Raw genomic sequence first — 22911 nt, forward strand, 5'->3', positions numbered from 1 at the left:
CTTTGCTATCTTCTTTGTGAGCGTCAACTATTTTCAGTTTCAGTTTTCTAAACAACTGCTTAGAAGAACCCATGGTGCTGATTGTTGGGGCAAGGTCAGATGAGTCTGGGCATTTAAAACCTTTCAGATTGACATCACCTGGTCTTCCCAGACGATGATTGAGAACATTCCATGACACTGGCAGGTTTCAGCTTTGCAAAGGGGGCAGTGCATGCTATAAATTCTACAGGGTGCCCAAACTTTTGCAGACGCCTTTTTTTGTTTTCTGTAATTTTGAAAGTGTAAATGATGGAAATAAAATCTAACTTTTTTTGACATATTATAAGAATGTCTAATCTGTAATTTGATGCCTTTTGGAGATTTTTCCATCTTTCCTTGGCTTCGTTATGCACATTAATACAAATTTTTACCTGGGGTGCCCAAACTTTCGATCCCCACTGTAGAAGAATACAATCATTTACTTGCATAGTTTGAAGCTCAAAGGGAAAAACTATTGTCAACAAAGTGAGAATTATTTTTGAACAAAAGTGAATTTTTCATTTTTATTTAACTTCAAGGTACAATATAGGTAAATAGTTACATTGGTAATCAAGTTTTAAAAAGACAACCTAGTTTAACAGAAAAAATAAAGACAATAAATAAAATCATGATAAATACAATTTAATTATCGTTTATCAAAAGAAGTGATTTTCCTTATCATCTCTAAATAAAAGGCCTGAGCCAGTTGATCCATGCCTAATATGTTAAATGATCTCATGAAAAGTTTGTATATAATATAGTTGCTATAGTTGCTGTGCTGTATAGTTGCTGTTATAGTCTGATTATGTTAGTATTTTTGAATGCCAAAGCGGTACATTGTTTTGCATGGAAATGTGTTGTTTCATGTTGTAGGCCTGTAATTCTTAGGAATAACTCACTTAAATCTGTCCAAACAAGAGTCTAGTAGACAAACCGGTTATGATAAAGTTTTAAACAGGAAATCATTAATTATAATATAATAAATAATTATATAAAATAATAATATAACAATAATACATTTTATTCAATAATGTAATCCAACCAAAAACACTGAAATTTGTCCAAACAAGGGTGCAATATTACTAGTTACTGTAATACTAGACACTTTATATTGGTTTAGTAAACATCCCGGGTATAAAAAAAAATTAAAACATGGTACTGCACTAAGTCCGACGTCACAATCAGGACAATGGAACCTGGTTTCCTTTCTAAATTTCTTTCCACTGTCATCTCGCTTCGAGCAACAAACCACACACATCCTTGTAGGTTCTGACTTTTTCTCGGTTGGTGGGATGTAGTCCATGAAGTGACGACCAGTTAGGTGTTCCTGGTTGACAATGCCAACAGCATGACATCCAGCTCTACTCACAGCCATTGATGGTGTTTGGTGGTTCAAAAAGATATGTTCAGCAACTTTCCAAATTAAGTCAGAATGAATCACAGGCTTGTCACTCATCACTGTCGTAATTTTCAGTGTCTGATGACGAATTTCCCCATGAATCACTATCGCTCAATTCTGCAAGTGATTCTAATTCACTATGACTGTTTTCTAGCTGGTCTAAAATTGCTTTTGACCTAAAGGGACGCTTTTTGGATGCCATGGACGTTCTTAAGTTTCAAGGCAGAAAGAACAGAAAAAATTTAGGCAGGGCACTGGACAAAGCACTAGGGACAAAACTGAGGTGAAATGGTTTGATACAGTAATGTAATCCTAACAGATTACAAGTATTGTATTGTGTGTGTATGTTATGTTTTGAACTTTTTTTTAATTTCCCGCCAGCTCCGCCCCCCGGCATGGCGGCGCTCGCAGGGAAGGGAACCCGGAGGACGGATGCTCCGGCCGGAGGACACGGCTGGAGGACACAGCGGGAGGACATCGGGGGCTCGTTTGGACAAGGTAAGTAACAGTACAGGGTTACTACGGTGTAATCCAGAGGGTGGCTGGGGTTACCACTTTTGGTACTGAAAATTAACCCAGAGCCACACTAGGGATTACCGCCAGGGAGGATAAGTGGGTCTCAGCACTCTTCCACTCTTCCTGTGCACCTGCTCTATGTTTAAATTAGAGATTCTGCTGTAAACTTTGAGGATGAATTACTCCAGGTTGCCTGCAGAAGTCAGAGTATATATATATATATATATATATATATATATATATATATATATATATATATATATATATATATATATATACACTGTATATACATATACACATACAGAGAGAGATAAACACCTTCCAACTTTCAGAAGGAAACGTAGGACACCATTTATCATAATATTTTAAGGTACATGTCAAGCTCCCAACAGGCCCTCCAGTTACGAAGGCCAATAGAATGAATATGCCAGAAATGATTGATTAAACCCACTAAATCTTAGTTTCATTGTTACTTTTAATTTATATTGGCTTTTTTAAAATAGTATATGCATTTATTTAGTTTGGTGCGGCATGGCAGTTTTGGTAATTAAGTAGTAATTTTCTATATATCGGTCCAAAAAGAGGGACACTTGAGGAGGAAAAGGAACAATGGGATTTGAGGTTTGAACAGAGGGACAGTTAGGGGCTATATACTGTATATATTTCACATCTGTTTTTTCCATTATCTGTTACACCATACTTTACATTTCAGTTACTCTTGTCTACCAGAATTTTTTCATAATTTTCTGTAGATGATTAACAGTTCATAGGAAGTGTAAAAAAAAGTGTGGCGCTACCTCAGAAAACAACCAATTGGTTAATAAGTGACCTAGTGCACTCAACACTCAAATCTAAGACCTCTAATAATAGAACAAAAAATAATACACAGCAATAAAAATAGCAAATTAAGAAAATTAAATCACTGTGATAATCCTTGAAACACTCAAATTCTCATAACAATATACTACACTACTTAGGTGCTGAGAAATACCAAATAGGTAGGTTTTCTGTAACCAGCAATGCAGACGATAATAGTTCCTTATTCTTTAATAGACTTCAGGTACTCGTGCTCAGGAATGAGAACATAGAAAACGCAATGAAGGAACGATCATAGTGTAGCATGGAAAGATGTCAGGAACAGATATAGATCAACAAACAATTGCCCACTCATATTTGAAAATGCTAGCACTAGCATAAACAGCTTTCAGGTACTTCTACACGCCTTCTTACCAGCCGCGGCGTGCATTCCAAGACCAGGGGATGTAGAAACCAGCAGACACGGAAAGTGACATCAGTGAGGGACAGACAAACAGCCTCAACAGGTGGACTGTCACATTTATTGTTTTGTTAACTATATTGTCATGAGAATTTTAGTCTTTTTTGGGATTATCACAGTAATTACATTTTCTTCATTCACTATTTTTATTGCTGTGTATTATTTTTTTGTTCTATTATTGGAGGTATTAGATTTGAGTATTGAGTGCATTAGGTCACTTATTAACCAATTGGTTGTTTTCTGAGGTAGCGCCACACTTTTTCACACTTTCTATATATCTGAATTGATATCCACTCTTAAAAGGGACAGCTTCACTCATTTATAAAATCCTCTTTGGCGCCATTTTTTGTCACTTTTGATTGTACACAATTAACAGTTCATGTTTACCATTCATGCCTTATAAAAAGGCATTCTGCATGTGTTGTATTTCCCTCTATCCATTCTACCCAAGTCATGCTTTAACTTTTTTCTGTTTTTTGATTTTTAGAGCTGCATGTATGCCGACCGAGCCAGAAATGACTTCCCTGGATCAAAAGTAAGATTTCTTACCTCATACATTCACATATTATCCAAGATCTGAAAAGTGGTTTGTAAAGAATAGCTTAGCCCAATAAATACTTAAAGGGCTTGTAAAGACAAAAATATTTTCCTCTTAAATTAAAGTCTGACAGTAGCTGAAAAAGTAAAAAGTAATGTTTTGCATTATAACTAGTTTAATACCTGTTGAAATCGAGCTGTTTTATTCACCTCCAGCACTCCTGAATCATTATTCTCACTGACTTCCTGGTTTGCGGTGCGCATTCATTCTTGCTACATCACGGCCTAATGGGAACTACAGTTCCACAGAATGGCACAGCTGGGCAGATGGACGTACCAGCACGTCCTGTACATCTACCCAGCCTTGGGTCGCGGGCGCGCGCCTGCGACCCGGTCCGAAGGACCGGGACCGTGGGACCCGCAGACGCGATCGCCGCTGGGGTACCGCGATCGGTCCCCAGGAACTGAAGAACGGGGAGAGCCGCGTGTAAACACGGCTTCCCCGTGCTTCACTGTGGCGGCTGCATCGATCTTGTCATCCTCTTTATAGGGAGACACAATGGATGATGTCACTCCTACAGCCACACCCCCCTACAGTTGTAAACACACACTAGGTGAAGCTGAACTCCTTCAGCGCCTCCTGTGGTTAACTCCCAAACTGCAACTGTCATTTTCACAATAAACAATGCAATTTAAATGCATTTTTTGCTGTTAAAAAAGACAATGGTCACAAAAATGTGTCAAAATTGTCTGAAGTGTCTGCCATAATGTCGCAGTCACGAAAAAAATCGCGGATCGCCGCCATTAGTAGTAAAAACAATTTTTTTATAAAAATGCAATAAAACTATCCCCTATTTTGTAAACGCTATAAATTTTGCGCAAACCAACCGATAAACGCTTATTGCGATTTTTTTTTACCAAAAATAGGTAGAAGAATACGTATCGGCCTAAACTGAGGAAAAAAATTTTTTTTATATATTTTTGGGGGATATTTATTTTAGAAAAAAGTAAAAAATATTGAATTTTTTTCAAAACTGTCGCTCTATTTTTGTTTATAGCGCAAAAAATAAAAACCGCAGAGGTGATCAAATACCACCAAAAGAAAGCTCTATTCGTGGGAAAAAAAGGACGTCAATTTTGTTTGGGAGCCACGTCGCACGGCCGCGCAATTGTCTGTTACAGTGACGCAGTGCCGAATCGCAAAACCTGGCCTGGGCCTTTAGCTGCCTAAAGGTCAGGGGCTTAAGTGGTTAATAAACATCATACCAACTAACTTCAATATGTAAAGTGAATTGTGCAATATAATAATAGTTTTAATGTCACACGAAGCAAAGTAAATATAATTATGAAAAAGAAAAATTACTCCATTGTTATATAAACCCAAGGTTCCATTAGTGTCTCTAATTAAATTTACAGCCTTCATAATGACTCACAACTTCCTCTAAGCCATGGGTACTCCATATCACAGAAAGATTGGTCTTTTCTCAGATACTGTGGAAAAAAAAGCAATCGGCGCCAAACTGATAATCTAAATGTATATAAATGTGAATATGAATATAAAACAAATATCTCCACAGCTGCTGTAACACTCACAGTAAATCACCACACTTAATATAGACAATAATTTCCTAATAGTGTAGCGCTGTGTATCATTATACCCTTATATAAAGTAAATAAACAATTAATGTAAAGTCCTTAATTACAGTGATAATTATCACAGTGCAACCAGTCCTTGTGTAACCATTCAAAAAAACTATCTTAAATGAATAAAACAGTTCTCATATAACATTGCTTCAAACGCAATCACCGCTGTGCAGATCCGCCCTCTCTAGGTTCAATACTCTGTGCACACCATCACCGGCCAAAGTGCCTGCTCACCTCAAGGATGAGTTAAAACCTCATGAAATGATCAATCTTTCAATTCCTTCTCGGTTCTTTCACTTGCGCGGCTTATTGGTGGAAAGATACTATAGTCCCCAGACTGCACTACACGCTCGTAACTTCACTTAAACCACATCCAGGGAACACCCTCCTTCTCTCTAGCATTCGTAAGTCCCGCCCACATATGAAAACAGTGTTCAGACCACACATGTGAGGTATCAACGCGAACGTTGGAGCGAGAGCAATAATTCTAGCCCTAGACCTCCTCTGTAACTCAAAACTTGGCGCCATTCCACGAGTGTGTCCAATTTTTAAGGGTGACATGTTAGGTATTCATTTGCTCGGCGTAATATCATCTTTCACATTATGCTAAAAAATTGGGCTAACTTTAATATTTTTTTTGTAATGACTTCACTTGAACCACGTCCAGGGAACAACCTCCTTCTCTCTCTCATGAGTTGAAGTCTGCGGTGAACGAGCTGATGTTGTTTCATATGCTAGTCTGATAATCTTGTAAGTGTAATTCTTTGGGGGCAGTTTTAATAATTCTACAAACGGAGAATACTATGGAATCTGTATTTGTTATTACATGTAAAATAATGAGGGAGAGAAGAAGGGTGTTCCCTGGATGTGGTTCAAGTGAAGTTACGAGCGTGAACCTGCAGTCTGGGGATTATAGGATCTTTCCACCAATAAGCCGCGAAAGAGAAAGAACCGAGGAGGAATTGAAAGATTGATCATTTCATGAGTAGTGTTGAGCAGAATATGCCATATTCGATTTCGCGATATATCTCGAATATATATTCGAATATTCGAGATATATTCGCTAAATTCGAATATTCGTGATATTTTATCGAAATTAATTGAATGCGATTTTTCGCTATTGCGAATGCGAAAATAATTGCGATTTTTTAATAACTGCGGTAGGAGCGCTCTGATTGGCTTAGATTATTCGTGATATTTTATCGAAATATCGCAACATGCGAATGCGATATTTATTGCGGAATTTCGAGATATGCTGGAGGAGCGCTCTGATTGGCTTAGAATATTCGTGATATTTTATCGAAATATCGAAACATGCGAATGCGATATTTATTGCGGAATTTCGAGATATGCTGGAGGAGCGCTCTGATTGGCTCAGAATATTCGTGATATTTTATCGAAATATCGCAACATGCGAATGCGATATTTATTGCGGAATTTCGAGATATGCTGGAGGAGCGCTCTGATTGGCTCAGAATATTCGTGATATTTTATCGAAATATCGCAACATGCGAATGCGATATTTATTGCGCAATTTCGAGATATGCTGGAGGAGCGCTCTGATTGGCTCAGAATATTCCTGATATTTTATCGAAATATCGCAACATGCGAATGCGAAATTTATTGCAGATATTTCGAAAACTGCTGTAGCAGCACTCTGAAATCGAATATGTATGATATTTTAACCAAAATACATATTGCGATTGCGATTTTTCGATCGCGCATGCGCAATTGCGCGAACAACACGCGACCATTTCCTGGAGCCTTGCCAGTTTCCAACTTATGATCGCAGCGCAATCACACAGCAACATGGTTGGAAGCAATTTCACTAAGTCTGAGGAAAAGTTGCTGATTTGTGTAAGTATTTTGACCACTGTTATTTCATCATCTTCAACTGCATTTTAGTCTAGTTTAAAAGTTAGTATATATGATCAGATATTAGTATTTCACAAAAAATGTGTCTCCTGCTTTTACAAAACTACAAGTCCCAGCATGCCTGGACAGCTGCAGACACCCTGGTTGGCAAATGTGTATTTAGGCACTTTTCCTTGTTATTTAGCATAATGAATTTAACATTTTATTGGACATAGGACGTATGCGAACGTCCTGACTTCAGTGTCCTCAAGGCCCAAGGACGTTCGAATACATATTGCCCTTTAGATGTTGCAGAACTACAACTTCCAGCATGCCTGGGAATGCTGACACTTCTAGTATTGTAAGTTCTGCAGGCCCACATTTTTCAGGCCTTTATGCACGGGTCTCTAAACTGTGGCACCCTAGATGCAGCAAAAGTAAAATTCTTAGCATGCACTGACAGACCGTGGCTGATGGGAGTAGTAGTTTTGCAACAGCTGGAGGTGGACTGGTCTTGAAACCCAGAGTTAGGTAACAAACCCGTAGTGTTTTGCAACCATTCTGCCTCCAGCTGGTTATTTTCTGTTGAAAAGCCTGTGGCGTGCAAAACACAACCCAAAAACTCCACCCGGTGCAAGGAAAAATTTGCACACACCTAAAGAGTGACATCACAAAAAACTGCGACGGTTGCATACGTCAGTGGTCCTCCGAAAAGGTCCCGTCTCTGACCCCCCGGGGCGTTAGGCTCCTAGGCTCCTGACAGGGAAAAGAGTTACTGTGGTCCATACAGCCGAAGCCATATGGACCCATCTCGGTCCAAGCAGCGCAATCAACACGCGAACAACACGCGACCATTTCCTGGAGCCTTGCCAGTTTCCAACTTATGATCGCAGCGCAATCACACAGCAACATGGTTGGAAGCAATTTCACTAAGTCTGAGGAAAAGTTGCTGATTTGTGTAAGTATTTTGACCACTGTTATTTCATCATCTTCAACTGCATTTAAGTCTAGTTTAAAAGTTAGTATATATGATCAGATATTAGTATTTAACCAAAAATGTGTCTCCTGCTTTTACAAAACTACAAGTCCCAGCCCAGCCCAGCATTTTAGTCTAGTTTAAAAGTTAGTATATATGATCATATATTAGTATTTCACAAAAAATGTGTCTCCTGCTTTTACAAAACTACAAGTCCCAGCATGCCTGGACAGCTGCAGACACCCTGGTTGGCAAATGTGTATTTAGGCACTTTTCCTTGTTATTTAGCATAATGAATTTAAAAAATTTTTGGACATAGGACGTATGCGAACGTCCTGACTTCAGTGTCCTCAAGGCCCAAGGACGTTCGAATACATATTGCCCTTTAGATGTTGCAGAACTACAACTTCCAGCATGCCTGGGAATGCTGGCACTTCTAGTATTGTAAGTTCTGCAGGCCCCCATTTTTCAGGCCTTTATGCACGGGTCTCTAAACTGTGGCACCCTAGATGCAGCAAAAGTAAAATTCTTAGCATGCACTGACAGACCGTGGCTGATGGGAGTAGTAGTTTTGCAACAGCTGGAGGTGGACTGGTCTTGAAACCCAGAGTTAAGTAACAAACACGTAGTGTTTTGCAACCATTCTGCCTCCAGCTGTTTTTTTCCTGTTGAAAAGCCTGTGGCGTGCAAAACACAACCCAAAAACTCCACCCGGATGCAGTGAAAAATGTGCACACACCTAAAGAGTGACATCACAAAAAACTGCGACGGGTACATACGTCAGTGGTCCTCCGAAAAAGGTCCCGTCTCTGACCCCCCGGGGCGTTAGGCTCCTGACAGGGAAAAGAGTTAGCAACGCATATCTCCCCTATACGTGTATCCTGTGTTGTTAATAATATATTCATAATTATGCAAATGATAATGGCTGCTATATTTATGCAAAAAAGGTGGCGACCGAAATGGCAGGATATAAAATCTTTCATGTTACCCCTGTCATTGATTAATAAGGCGAGAATGCTTCCAATTGTTGAATAGCATACATTTACGTCATATATCCATAAGGCTGTCAACAGAAGTATTACAATATACTTTGTTCTTCATCTTGCAGAAGTTCCTGGAAACAGGATACGATGAGCTGCGAAGGCAGCCAGAGAAAAGGGCTGTGGTCAGCGCCCTAATCGCTGACTTTGGCGGCCAACATGACCACAAGGCAATTGTTAAGAAGTGGTCTGACCTGAAGAGGCGCCAAATGGTTCAGGTCAGACGTCTTCGGGCTAAATATCATCCAGGTAAGTTATTGTTGACAGTTATGTTTTTTTTTAAAAAAGTGTATTTTGTGCGTGAACTCGAAAGAGAGAGGAGCCGGCCTGCAGGAGTTGGGAGGCCTCCCCCAGAGGCAATCTGCCACCTTTCTCCATGCCCCGGTTGGCAATGGCGGGTGTGAGGGGGTCCTCCCAACCCAACCTCGCATAGCACACCCACCAGGGGCGGGGCTGAGACCACCAAACTCAATTCACAGGTAGCCGAGAGCGGGATCCGAACCCCTAGCTGCAGAGGTGAATCACTTGTCAGTGCAGTGGCAATCGTGTGGAGCCACCGCAGCTCCTTTGGTGACAGTTATGTAAGGTCATATGTAATTCATGTAAGGTCAGATGTTGTTAACCAAGATGCCATGTTGTGCTAACATATATCACCACCGGCCAAGGTATTCATAGTACTGTTGAAAAAAGACATGGGACAGCAGACAGGAACACAGAAGTTATGTGGGAACATAATTTTCCCATTGCTTTGCATGGGACTTTAAAGAAAAACCCCGACCATGGCAAGTGGGGGTGGGTAAGGTTTAAACCACCTATCCTATGTTTGTGGCTGACATATAAGTAACCTGTGTGCCAAGTTTCATATAAATATCTTTAGCCGTTTGTACGTGATGCTGGAACATACATACATACATACATACATACATACATACATTTATGCACACACACACGTTGAGTTTTATATATATAGATTACCACTAAATTCCTGTGTTAGGAGTGGGGTTGTTATAGTAATCCCGTGTGCTCCATCAGGCCCTTTTTTTAACATGAGATGGTCTGAACAAAACAAAGGAGACAAAAACAGCTCATTTTAACATGGTTGCATCCCAGCTCACGCTCAGTCCCCTGTAGTGCCCACAAGACCCTTTAATATAACATTGTCCCATTGGTTAACTGTCTATATAAATCAATTTGTATTCATATACAATACAGCAGAGTACACAGAATTTGCATACGTCATTAGAAAACATTTTTATAATATATGAACATTGTGTTATTATAGGAGCTCCAATGCCAGTTATCCGCGCCAAGCGCAGAAGGCGCCAGGCCGATGAGGAGGAGGAGGAGGATGCGGCAGAGGAGGATGCGGCAGAGGAGGAGATGGATGAAGAGGAGCAGCCAGGGCCCTCCCACTCCCCAACCCCAGCTACTGCTGAGGAGCAAGCTGAGGAGCTTCCCCCCCCCACCACCCCAACTTCTCAAGCAGAAGAGCAGGAGGAAGAGAGCGGTCCTGTGAGCCTCGTTCAGGAAGGTAAATATGTGCACAATGATTAATAACATTTCAACAATAAAATGTAGATATAAAAATGGACAACACATAAAGCGCACCTGTCAGATTGTAGAACCATAATATGGTATTGATGCTAGAAGTATACAGGTAGTGCATAATTATTAGGCAAGTTGTATTTTTGAGGATTCATTTTATTATTGAACAACAACCATGTTCTCAATGAACCCCAAAAACTCATTAATATCAAAGCTGAATTTTTTTGGAAGTATTTTTTAGTTTGTTTTTAGTGTTAGTTATTTTCGGGGGATATCTGTGTGTGCAGGTGACTACTATTACTGTGCAGAATTTTTAGGCAACTTAACCAAAAAATAAATATATACCCATTTCAATGATTTATTTTTAAAAGTGAAACCAATATAACATCTCAACATTCACAAATACACATTTCTGACATTTAAAAACAAAACTAAAACAAATCAGTGACCAATATAGCCACCTTTCTTTGCAAGGACACTCGAAAGCCTGACATCCATGGATTCTGTCAGTGTTTTGATCTGTTCACCATCAACATTGCGTGCAGCAGCAACCACAGCCTCCCAGACACTGTTCAGAGAGGTGTACTGTTTTCCCTCCTTGTAAATCCCACATTTGATGATGGACCACAGGTTCTCAATGGGGTTCAGATCAGGTGAACAAGGAGGCCATGTCATTACTTTTTTTTATTTAATACCCTTTCTTGCCAGCCACGCTGTGGAGTACTTTGACACGTGTGATGGAGCATTGTCCTGCATGAAAATCATGTTTTTCTTGAAGGATGGTGACTTTTTCCTGTACCACTGCTTGAAGAAGGTCTCTTCCATAATCTGGCAGTAGGACTGGGAATTGAGCTTGACTCCATCCTCAATCCGAAAAGGCCCCACAAGCTCATCTTTGATGATACCAGCCCAAACCAGTACTCCACCACCACCTTGCTGGCGTCTGAGTCGGACTGGAGCTCCCTGCACTTTACCAATCCAGCCACGGGCTCTTCCATCTGGCCCATCAAGACTCACTCTCATTTCAGCAGTCCATAAAACCTTAGAAAAATCTTTCTTGAGATATTTATTGGCACAGTCTTGACGTTGCAGCTTGTGTGTCTTGTTCAGTGGTCATCGTCTTTCAGCCTTTCTTACCTTGGCCATGTCTCTGGGTATTGCACACCTTGTGCTTTTGGGCACCCCAGTGATGTTGCAGCTCTGAAATATGGCCAATCTTGTGGCAAGTGGCATCTTGGCAGCTGCACGCTTAACTTTTCTCAGTTCATGGGCAGTTATTTTGCACCTTTGTTTTTCCACACGCTTCTTTTGTTTGATGATCACGCTTCAGAAGCTTTGCAACTTTAAGAGTGCTGCATCCCTCTGCTAGATATCTCTCTATTTTGGACTTTTCAGAGTCTGTCAAATCCTTCTTTTGGCCCATTTTGACAAAGAAAAGGAAATTGACTAATAATTATGCACACCTGATATAGAGTGTTGATGTCATTAGACCACACACCTTCTCATTACAGAGTTGTACATTACCTAATATGCCTAATCTGTAGTAGGCTTTCGAGCCTATACAACTTGGAGTAAGACAACATGCATAAAGAGGATGATGTGGTCCAAATACTCATTTGCCTAATAATTCTGCACTCCCGGGATGTGTTAGACACATAACAAGTGTATACACATGATAATGATTGATTAATAAGCAAAAAAAAATTTTTATTTATTTGGTAACGTTATTTTAAATCCAATTTTTTTTTTTATTATATCCTAACAGTATCAGGAAAGATGAGGAGGCAGACCGCGCTCATAAAGACAACCCACCAGAGGATCCAGGCAAATCAGCGCCAGATCCGCTACCTTATTCAGCAAAATGTGCTGCTGGAGCAGCAGCAATTAAAAAATATAGAGAAGCTGGAGCGCCTTCAGAAGCTCAATCAGAGTTATATCTGAAATTATGTTTTTATTAATAAATATTATTTTTTGGAAATGTTTCATTTCTTTTTGAGATAGATTTGTAGGTTTTTCAACACATCTAACTTAACATCAAACAAATCAACATCAACACATTTAACTTCATAATAAGCAAAAACATTTTATACTATTATTTTATTTAACAGTAACCTAGGACAAACTAAAGCACACGACACAGACACGACGAACACAAAATAAACAGTTGAAAAATGAACATAACAAAAGCAACAATATATATATATATACAAAGAGAGAGAGAGGGAGAGCAAGAAAGAGAGAGAATGCAGATGAGCTCTTGCAGACAGCCCAATGGTTGCAGTATAAATGCCGCAAAACAGTGTTTAACATAAGGTTCATTGTTATAGTTACACTTGCTGTTTAGATCCGGTCTGGTAGCTTGTAGCGGAGGCTGTTGGTGGATCCGCTGTGCCAGAGAGGTCATGAAGCTTTACTCAGCATGGAGGCAGCAGCAGGAGTATTAAAATATAATATAACTAGACAATGCATTTCCTGAGGAAAATGCGAGTGGGAATGCTGAATAGCTTAATTGGTGAGCCCCTTGCCAAAGACATTCACCATAACCACTACACTATCTTTAGGACACACAGCTTCTTTCTCTATCTGCAAAGTATAGCGTATGCTGACTTCCTGGTCGCCCCTCCCCCCTCAATAGGTTTCCCCTCCCCCCCAGGTCAGTGAGGAGGAATATTGCACTGAGGTCAGGAAAGTGATTTATAGAAAGAAATAACATTACAAACGCTTTTAATTCACAGATCTAATACATGATTTAAGCCTCCAAACAAAGCTTAATAAATCCTCAAACGTACATGCAATTGATACAACGACTACACCGTTTGAAATACACGGCCCTTGTAAACGCATCGATATGAAATTTATGTAGATAAACTTAAAAATGTGGCCATGTCTGCGATTTAGAAAAGAGCGTCTTTGTGAGTTCTGCAGCAACATTTTTTAGATAATTTAACATGAGAGTCTATGAGACATAATTTCTGGCTGTTGCTCCAATAACTAAAACTAAAATACGTATCGCAGACTTGATCACATTGCCATAAACCAGACAAGCATAGCTACGTTTTGATATAAAAATTGTGTATGAAAAGTAGATCTTGTGGGCGTGAGACCAATTTGTTTCCCCTTTTTGTAAAGATATTTTTAATTACAAAGATCTAGAATGTTAAGGTCACATGACAGACTCTAAATCCCCTCCATAGGATTACATTATAACCTATCGCATTTTTGTGAAAAATTCGCAAAACGTAAATTGCGTTTTCACCAAAAAATTGTAAACGATAACGATCTGAAAAGTCATAGCCGGATAGCTAAATATTTTGTGACCGCTTTACAGTTTTTTCAGTGTCTGTAAGTGAAAGTATGAAGTAGCTGAAACTTTTGGCAGGGCATGTGAATTCAAAGGGGAAAAGGATGTTCTCATTGACTTCATTGTTAAAAAAACGGTCTTAAAAGCTAAAAATTTATAAAAGTGTAAAAAGTAGGAAAAAACTTGAACAAGTCCCATCATTTGCTGAAAGAGACGAACATTTTTACAGTTGAATGGTCTCAATAGCTGAAAGTATGCCGAAGTTACGCAGAACCAAAAAACGTAAGGAATAATAAGATTACTAAATTTACGGATATCAATACTGGAAATGTTTATTAAAGCATTCACACTAATTAAGATTAATACATTTACGGGTATCCATACTAGGAATGCTTATTAAAGCATTCCCACTAAGTATCACACAGGCATGATTTACAAGCAGTAGTGGTAATAGTAATACATAGCATAAAAACACTTGGGGAATACTTTACAGCATCAGTAGTGGTCATAGTAGTCAATAGTGTACCAAAAAATTGGGACACAGGTGTCTTGACTGAGCTGTAATAGTAGTAGTAGACATTGACAATACAGTGTCAAATCACTCGGGCAAGAGGTGCCATGATGAACAGCAGTCTTAATAAGAGTATATAGGGTGTGAAATAACTGCTGACATAGGTGTCTTGACTGGGCAGCAGAAGCAGCAGTAGTAGTATTAACAGTAGTAGTTGATACAGAGTCATATCACATGGGCAGGAGGTGCCATGATGAACAGCAGTAGGAATAGGAGTATATAGAGTGTCAAATAACTGCTGACATAGGTGTCTTGACTGGGCAGCAGCAGCAGAAGCAGCAGTAGTATTAACAGTAGTAGTTGATACAGAGTCATATCACATGGGCAGGAGGTGCCATGATGAACAGCAGTAGGAATAGGAGTATATAGAGTGTCAAATAACTGCTGACATAGGTGTCTTGACTGGGCAGCAGCAGCAGCAGAAGCAGCAGCAGTAGTATTAACAGTAGTAGTTGATACAGAGTCATATCACATGGGCTGGAGTTGCCATGATGTACAGCAGTCTTAATAAGAGTATATAGAGTGTGAAATAACTGCTGACATAGGTGTATTGACTGGGCGGCAGCAGCAGCTGAAGCAGCAGTAGTAGTATTAACAGTAGTAGTTGATACAGAGTCATATCACATGGGCTGGAGTTGCCATGATGTACAGCAGTCTTAATAAGAGTATATAGAGTGTGAAATAACTGCTGACATAGGTGTATTGACTGGGCGGCAGCAGCAGCAGAAGCAGCAGTAGTAGTATTAACAGTAGTAGTTGATACAGAGTCATATCACATGGGCAGGAGTTGCCATGAAGTACAGCAGTCTTAATAAGAGTATATAGAGTGTTAAACAACTGCTGACATAGGTGTATTGACTGGGCGGCAGCAGCAGCTGAAGCAGCAGTAGTAGTATTAACAGTAGTAGTTGATACAGAGTCATATCACATGGGCTGGAGTTGCCATGATGTACAGCAGTCTTAATAAGAGTATATAGAGTGTGAAATAACTGCTGACATAGGTGTATTGACTGGGCGGCAGCAGCAGCAGAAGCAGCAGTAGTAGTATTAACAGTAGTAGTTGATACAGAGTCATATCACATGGGCAGGAGTTGCCATGAAGTACAGCAGTCTTAATAAGAGTATATAGAGTGTTAAACAACTGCTGACATAGGTGTATTGACTGGGCGGCAGCAGCAGCTGAAGCAGCAGTAGTAGTATTAACAGTAGAAGTTGATACAGAGTCATATCACATGGGCAGGAGTTGCCATGATGTACAGCAGTCTTAATAAGAGTATATAGAGTGTGAAATAACTGCTGAGATAGGTGTATTGACTGGGCGGCAGCAGCAGCAGCAGAAGCAGCAGTAGTAGTAGTATTAACAGTAGTAGTTGATACAGAGTCATATCACATGGGCAGGAGGTGCCATGATGAACAGCAGTAGGAATAAGAGTATATAGAGTGTTAAACAACTGCTGACATAGGTGTATTGACTGGGCGGCAGCAGCAGCTGAAGCAGCAGTAGTAGTATTAACAGTAGTAGTTGATACAGAGTCATATCACATGGGCAGGAGTTGCCATGATGTACAGCAGTCTTAATAAGAGTATATAGGGTGTGAAATAACTTCTGACATAATTGTCTTGACTGATCCAAAGGAGTCATGGGAGAAAATCATGTGGTCAGATGAGACTATAATATAATTTTTTGATCATAATTTCACTAACCGTGTTCGGAGGAAGAATAATGATGAGTACCATGCCAAGAACGCCATCCCTAATGTGAAGCATGGGGGTGGTAGCATCATGCTTTGGTGGTGTTTTTCTGCACATGGGACAGGGTGACTGCACTGTATTAAGGAGAGGATGACCGGGGCCATGTATTGCAAGATTTTGGGCAACAACCTCCTTCCCTGAGTTAGAGCTTTGAAGATGGGTCGAGGCTGGGTCTTCCAACATGAGAATGACCCAAAGCACACAGCCAGGATAACCAAGGATTGGCTCTGTAAGGAGCATATCAAGGTTCTGGCGTGGCCTAGCCAGTCTCCAGACCTAAACCCAATAGAGAATCTTTGGAGGGAGCTCAAACTCCGTGTTTCTCAGCGATAGCCCAGAAACATGACTGATGTAGAGAAGATCTGTGTGGAGGAGTGGGCCAAAATCCCTCCTCCAGTGTGTGCAAAGCTGGTGTAAAACTACAAGAAATGTTTGACCGCTGTAATTGCAAAGAAAGCCTACTGTACCAAATATTAACATTGATTTTCTCTGATGTTGAAATAGTTATATTCAGCACTGTAAATACATCAGGTCCGGGGCTTCATCAGGGAATGCATGGCAAGGGACCCTTCAGCGCCCTGAACCGACGACGGGTGCCAGAAAGTCACCGCCGATCCAGGACTCATTCATCTTTATGAATGTGAGTCTGTCCACGGAGTCTGTGGACAGACGGGTCCTCTTGTCCGTGACCACCCCACCTGCCGCGCTGAATGTCCGCTCAGATAGTACGCTGGAGGGGGGGCAAGACAATAACTCCAGCGCATACTGAGCGAGCTCGCGGCAGGTGTCCAATCTGGCAACCCAGTACTCCATGGGGTCGTCGGTGCTCATACTGTCAGAAGCACCGACGGACGCCATGTAGTCTGCCACCATGTGGGCCAGCCGCTGGTGGTGACTGCTGCTGCTGCTGCTGGTGGTGGTACTGGGTCGCTCGGTTTGGAAGAACATCCTCATCTCTTCCATTAGGTCCCCTGCTTGGCTGCAGCTGGGTGCAGCCACCTGCTGGGTGAGATGAGGGGGGACAACTGGAGGCCGGGGAGTTGCCTGCTCCAACCGTCTGACAATGGCTGCCTGCAGTTCCTCCATCCGGTGCTGCCTCCGGCTGGCTGGGATGAACTGCTCCAGTTTCCCCTTGCACCTGGGATCCAAAAGGGTGGCCATCCAGAAATCATCCCTCGTCTTGATGGTCTTAACCCGGGGGTCCCTCCTGAGGCATCTCAGCATGTGGGCAGCCATGGGGAAGAGCACAGCCCGCTGTGACTCCTCAATGCTGGCCAGGTGAATGAGGTGCGACTCTTCATCCCTGAGGCGCTGCTGGTCAAACTCAGACATGCCCAACCCCCGGACTATCGGTGCCCCCAACACCGGCTCTCCCTCCTGACCAGGCCCTGACTCCGGGACGACACCAGCAACCACCTCCTCCTCCTCTTCATCATCATCCTCCTCCTCCTCCTCCTCCTCCTGGTCCTGGCCCTGGTCTCGGTGGAGCATTGCTGACTCCTCCTGCTCCACCAAGGCACTCTCCCCAGCCTCGAGCAGGCGATCTAGTGTCCTCTCCAGCATGAACAGTATTGGCAGCACGCTATTGAGGCCAATTTGCTCACTGCTGACCATCTTGGTCGCCTGCTCGAAGGAGGACAACACTTGGCAGACCTGGTTTATCTGCCCCCACTGCGCACAGGCGATGAAAGGGAGTTGTGGTGAAGCCCTCTCAGTGCCTAGTTCCATCAGGTACTCCCTCACCGCCCTTTGCTGCTCCCACAACCTCTTCAGCATGTGGAGGGTGGAGTTCCACCGCGTCACACTGTCCACAATCAGCCTGTGAAGGGGCAGATTGTACTTCCGCTGCAATTTGGACAGGGACGCGGTAGCGGTTGGGGAGCGCCTGAAGTGGCTGGCAATCCTACGCGCCTTTGCCACAATGTCACTCAACCCTGGATAAGTGCGCAGGAACTTCTGCACCACCAGGTTGAGGACATGTGCCAGACAGGGCACGTGCGTCAGACTGCCAGCATGGAGGGCGGCGAGTAGGTTGCTGCCGTTATCGCAGACAACCATACCTGGCTGGAGCCTTCGGGGTGTCAGCCACTTCTGGACCTGAGCTTGAAGTGCTTTCAGCACTTCTTCTGCAGTGTGTCTCCGGTCCCCTAAACTAACAAGCTGGAGCACGGCCTGACAGCGCACGTGCCCCACACTTGAGTAGCTACGGGGGCGCTTGCTGGGAGGCTCAGCAGCTGCGGAGACAGTGGCTTGAGGGAGACCAGCAGTTCTCCCCTGGACACCCCGGGGCGGCACCACAAGATCGGTTGCCGACGATCCCTCACCGACGCCTCGGAGGGAAACCCAATGGGCCGTGAAGCTGATGTAGCGTCCCTGCCCATGCCTGCTGGTCCAGCCATCCATTGTCAGATGAACCCTGTCGCTGACAGCGTGATCCAGCGACAGGGTTACATTCTGCACAATGTGCTGGTGTAGGGCAGGGACACCAGTCCTGGCAAAGAAATGGCGGCTGGGGACACGCCATTGGGGTTGGGCCTGCTCCAACATCTGCCTGAAGGGGCTGCTGTCAACTATGTTGAAGGGCAGCAGATGTTGGGCAATAACCCTTGCCAGGAGCCCATTGAGGGAACGCACACGTCGGTCTCCAGGGGGGAAGGGAGTGGTGCGGTCAAAGGCGTCTGAAATCGACGCCTGGCGCCGGACGGCAGTGCGGGACACAGACGTGGAGGGTGCTGTGGAAGTAGAGGTCTGGCTGCCGGTACCAGTACCTCTACTAGAGGGAGCGGGGGGGCATGACCTGCTGGAAACAGATGAAGATGTGGCAGGGGCTGCTGTACCCTGCTCACTTGTGGTGGTGGCGCTGCTACCACCACCACGCTTCATCTCGTCATACAACGCCCAGTGGTTTATCCTCAGGTGCTGGTTCAGGGCTGTGGTACCCACCCGAGCCAAACACTTCCCTCTCTTCACCCTCACTTTACAAATCCGGCAGATGGCCACGGTAGGGTTGTCTGCCACCAGGGTAAAGAAATTCCAGACAGGTGACTTCAGCACCGCCCTCCTGTCAGATGGGGTGACGCTTACTTGCACCTGCTGGGATTCGGTGCGCACAGGTGGAGCTGCCTGCTGCTGCTGCTGCTGCTGCTGCTCCTCCTCCTGACACCTCCTGCTGCCATCACCAGTGGAGACCCTGACGATGGTCTCCCTGGTGGTGACCTGGCGCACCGTTTCACCAGGGTGCCTACCTTCCCCGTCGTCACTGACGTAGTGAGCCGACGCGTCAGATGGCAACCATGATGGGTCACCCTCTTCGCCCCCAGAGATGTCAGACCAAGGGCTGAGATGTGTTGGTCTGAGGGAACCACGTGACATGGAGCCTCTAGCCTGGCTCCGCTGTCCCCTCACCCACGCCTGGGTCTGACTAGGTGCTGCTGTTTCCTGCACCAAAACAGCAGCACCAGTTTGAAGGGATGTCTCTGGGATACTGCCAGCAGGTATCCCATCCTCCTCATCCATCCCTTCAAAAAGGTCCTGACCATCAGGACAGAGCTGGAGGTCTGCCTGATGCATGGCCTCCCCCAAGAGATCCCTATCACTGTCGCTGTCGAACAGTAAGATGCTGGACTCTTGGGGGCTGGGGGGGGGGTAGTACAGGCAACGGTGTAATGGTGGTACTACTGTGAGTCGGGACCGACGACTCAGTGGCACTGCTGTGCCCCATGTAGTCCACCACTACTTGAGCCTGAGATGGCAATATCGGGCGGCTGCCCGATGGGAAGAACTCCCGGATCAGGCGTACTCCCCTTGCACCCGATCCTCTACCACTAGTAGGGGCACGAGAGGTACCCCGTGCTGGCAGCGATCCAGCACTGGGAGTAACTCCCCTACCCCTGCTGCCACGGCCACGGATGCCGCTCATTATTGCTGATATGTGTGTGGGGGGGGGGGTAAACTTTATTGGGGGGGGAAAATGTGAACAAAATGTGTTTTTGTGTTTTTTTTACAAGACAGGCACGCAGACAAAGACGTACACAGACAGCTACTAAACTATAAGAAAAGTAGTACACCAGACAAGGACTACAAAATTAAAGAAAAAAAAAAAAGCACTAAACAAACACTAACTTTTTTTTTTTTTTTTTTTTTAAACACAAAACACAGACACTAAACACACACTAAGCTAAGCTAGATGAAATAAATGTACACTAACAGTGTGTACACTTACTACACAAAATTTAACTAAACTGAACACAAAACTTAGCTTTTATAAAAGCTCTTTAGGGAAAACTAAACAAAATTTGAACTGAGATGCCTATCAAATATCACTGAACAGCGAACCTGCAAGATCTAACAGTAACACAAGATGAACAAAACTTAGCTTTTAGAAAAGCTCTTTTATAAAGCTCAGCAAAATGTGTTCTGAAATCTCTTGCAAATATAACTGAACAGGGAGGATTGCAGGATCAAACAGTAACACAAATGAAAAAAACAGCACAAAACAGCACAAAACGTAGCTTTGAAAAAAGCTCTTGGGTCTATTGCTTTGAAAAAAGCAGTTGATATACTGGAAAAGATCCACTGGAATCACTAAATAGCAATGCTGGTGATGATCTAAATCAATCAAGAACAAAGACACAGGAAACCAGGAACACAGAAACAGCCTCCACACTCTATAGCCAGCTTCTGAATCTGCAATGAAATGGTGCTGGGAGTGAGCTTATATAATGTCCATGCAGGCAGGTTCCTATTGGTTGCTAACCTGTGACGAGTGTGGAAGGAGAACTCTGATTGGCTCTGATGCAAAAGGGCGGAGCAAATAATCGCGCAATATTCCTATTGCCGAATATTCGCATTGCGAATATTCGGCAATATAAAATGATCGCTTCAGCTACTCGGCCCAATGGCTCTAATCATACCAGCAATGCTTTCAGACGTCTATGGAGATCACTAGGATGTGATCTGTTTTAAAAATGAAACTGTAAAAATCGCTCTGATGCGGAAGATCGGGGCGAGGAAAATAATCGCGCGATATTGCGTTTGCCGAATAATCGCATTGCGATCTTTCTGGAAAATTCAATGAACGCTTCAGCTACTCGGCCCAGGGTCTCTAATGATACCAGCAATGCTTTTAGACGTCGATGGAGATATCTAGGATGTGATCTGATTAAAAAAAAAAATTGTAAAAAATCGAATATTCGGAATTGCGAATATTCACCGCGAATTTCGAAATATAGCGCGATTTCTCGAATATGCTATATTCGAGTCGAATATTCGCAATGCGAATATTCGTGAGCAACACTATTCATGAGGTTTTAACTCATCCTTGAGGTGAGCAGGCACTTTGGCCGATGATGGTGTGCACAGAGTATTGAACCTAGAGAGGGCGGATCTGCACAGCGGTGATTGCGTTTAAAGCACTGTTATATGAGAACTGTTTCTTTACTAAAGACAGGAGTTTTTTTATCACAGCAATTTTATTCATTTAGGATAGTTTTTTTGAATGGTTACACAAGCACTGGTTGCACTATGATAATTATCAAAAGCGCTGCGCAAACTGTTGGCGCTATATAAATCCTGTATAATAATAATAATAATTAAGGACTGTATATTAATTGTTTATTTACTTTATATTAGGGCCAAAACAACTAATCGATTAATCCACAACTAATCGATTATGAAATTAATCGATTACAATTTTCATAATCGATTAATCGGGCAGTAACATAATGGGGTTAAAAAAAAAAAATTAGCCCTTTTTAGTACAAAAAAGCAAATCGCTACTGTAATTATTACTTTCACTGTCCCACAGTAAAAAAAATGAACCCCTTACAGTAGCGATTATTTGCTCTTTTTGCACTTATTTTAGTTTTTTTAACCCCATTATGTTACTAATCATCTCAGACCTGGGTTCACACCTCTGTTTTTTGCAGAAACACACTACAGTTCATTTGCATGTTTTCCTATGGGACACGTTCACATCCATGATTTTTTTCAGCTGCTGCGTATTTGGAAAGGGCAAGGACTTTTTAACGCAAAACTGTGCTTTTTTTTTTTAGTTCAATATACTTCAAAGGAGAAGCTGCAGAAAAGCATGTCATTTGCGGCAATTTGTGTTTTGTAATCTGCCCAACAACAAATTGCCCCCCACAAAAAAAAATGCTGATTTTTTTTTTAAGGCTATTATCCGATTAATCGAAACAATAACCGGCCAACTAATCGATTATAAAATCAATCGTTAGTTGCAGCCCTACTTTATATAAGGGTATAATGATACACAGCGCTATACTATTAGGAAATAATTTTCTCAGATACTATCACAAATCAGAAACTTTATTTTCTTCTTTACACATGTACTGTACAAGTAATTTTTACTATTGGATGCAACTCACAGACTTTCCAGCAATTGTTAAACATTCTGCAAGATATGCTACCCAATTTAAATGGTAAAATTTATTTTTCTCACTCATTCCCGTAATCACAATTTA

General features: G+C 42.4%; 1 protein-coding gene across 9 annotated transcripts in view; it reads left to right on the plus strand.

The window, feature by feature from the left end:
* Positions 1-22911, plus strand: part of LOC120942938 (protein prune homolog 2) — a 159259-nt gene that overhangs the window by 131952 nt on the left and 4396 nt on the right. For 6 of the 9 annotated variants that reach the window (XM_040355920.1, XM_040355928.1, XM_040355938.1 and 3 more), the window contains one exon: positions 3697-3744. In XM_040355920.1, the coding sequence (XP_040211854.1) occupies positions 3697-3744 (48 nt within the window). Of the gene's footprint in view, positions 1-1798; positions 1916-3696; positions 3745-22911 lie in introns of those variants that run through there. The other 3 variants (XM_040355910.1, XM_040355946.1, XM_040355973.1) reach the window with 2 other exon arrangements.

This window comes from Rana temporaria, chromosome 1 (genome assembly GCF_905171775.1).
Source record: "Rana temporaria chromosome 1, aRanTem1.1, whole genome shotgun sequence".
Classification (NCBI taxonomy): domain Eukaryota; kingdom Metazoa; phylum Chordata; class Amphibia; order Anura; family Ranidae; genus Rana; species Rana temporaria.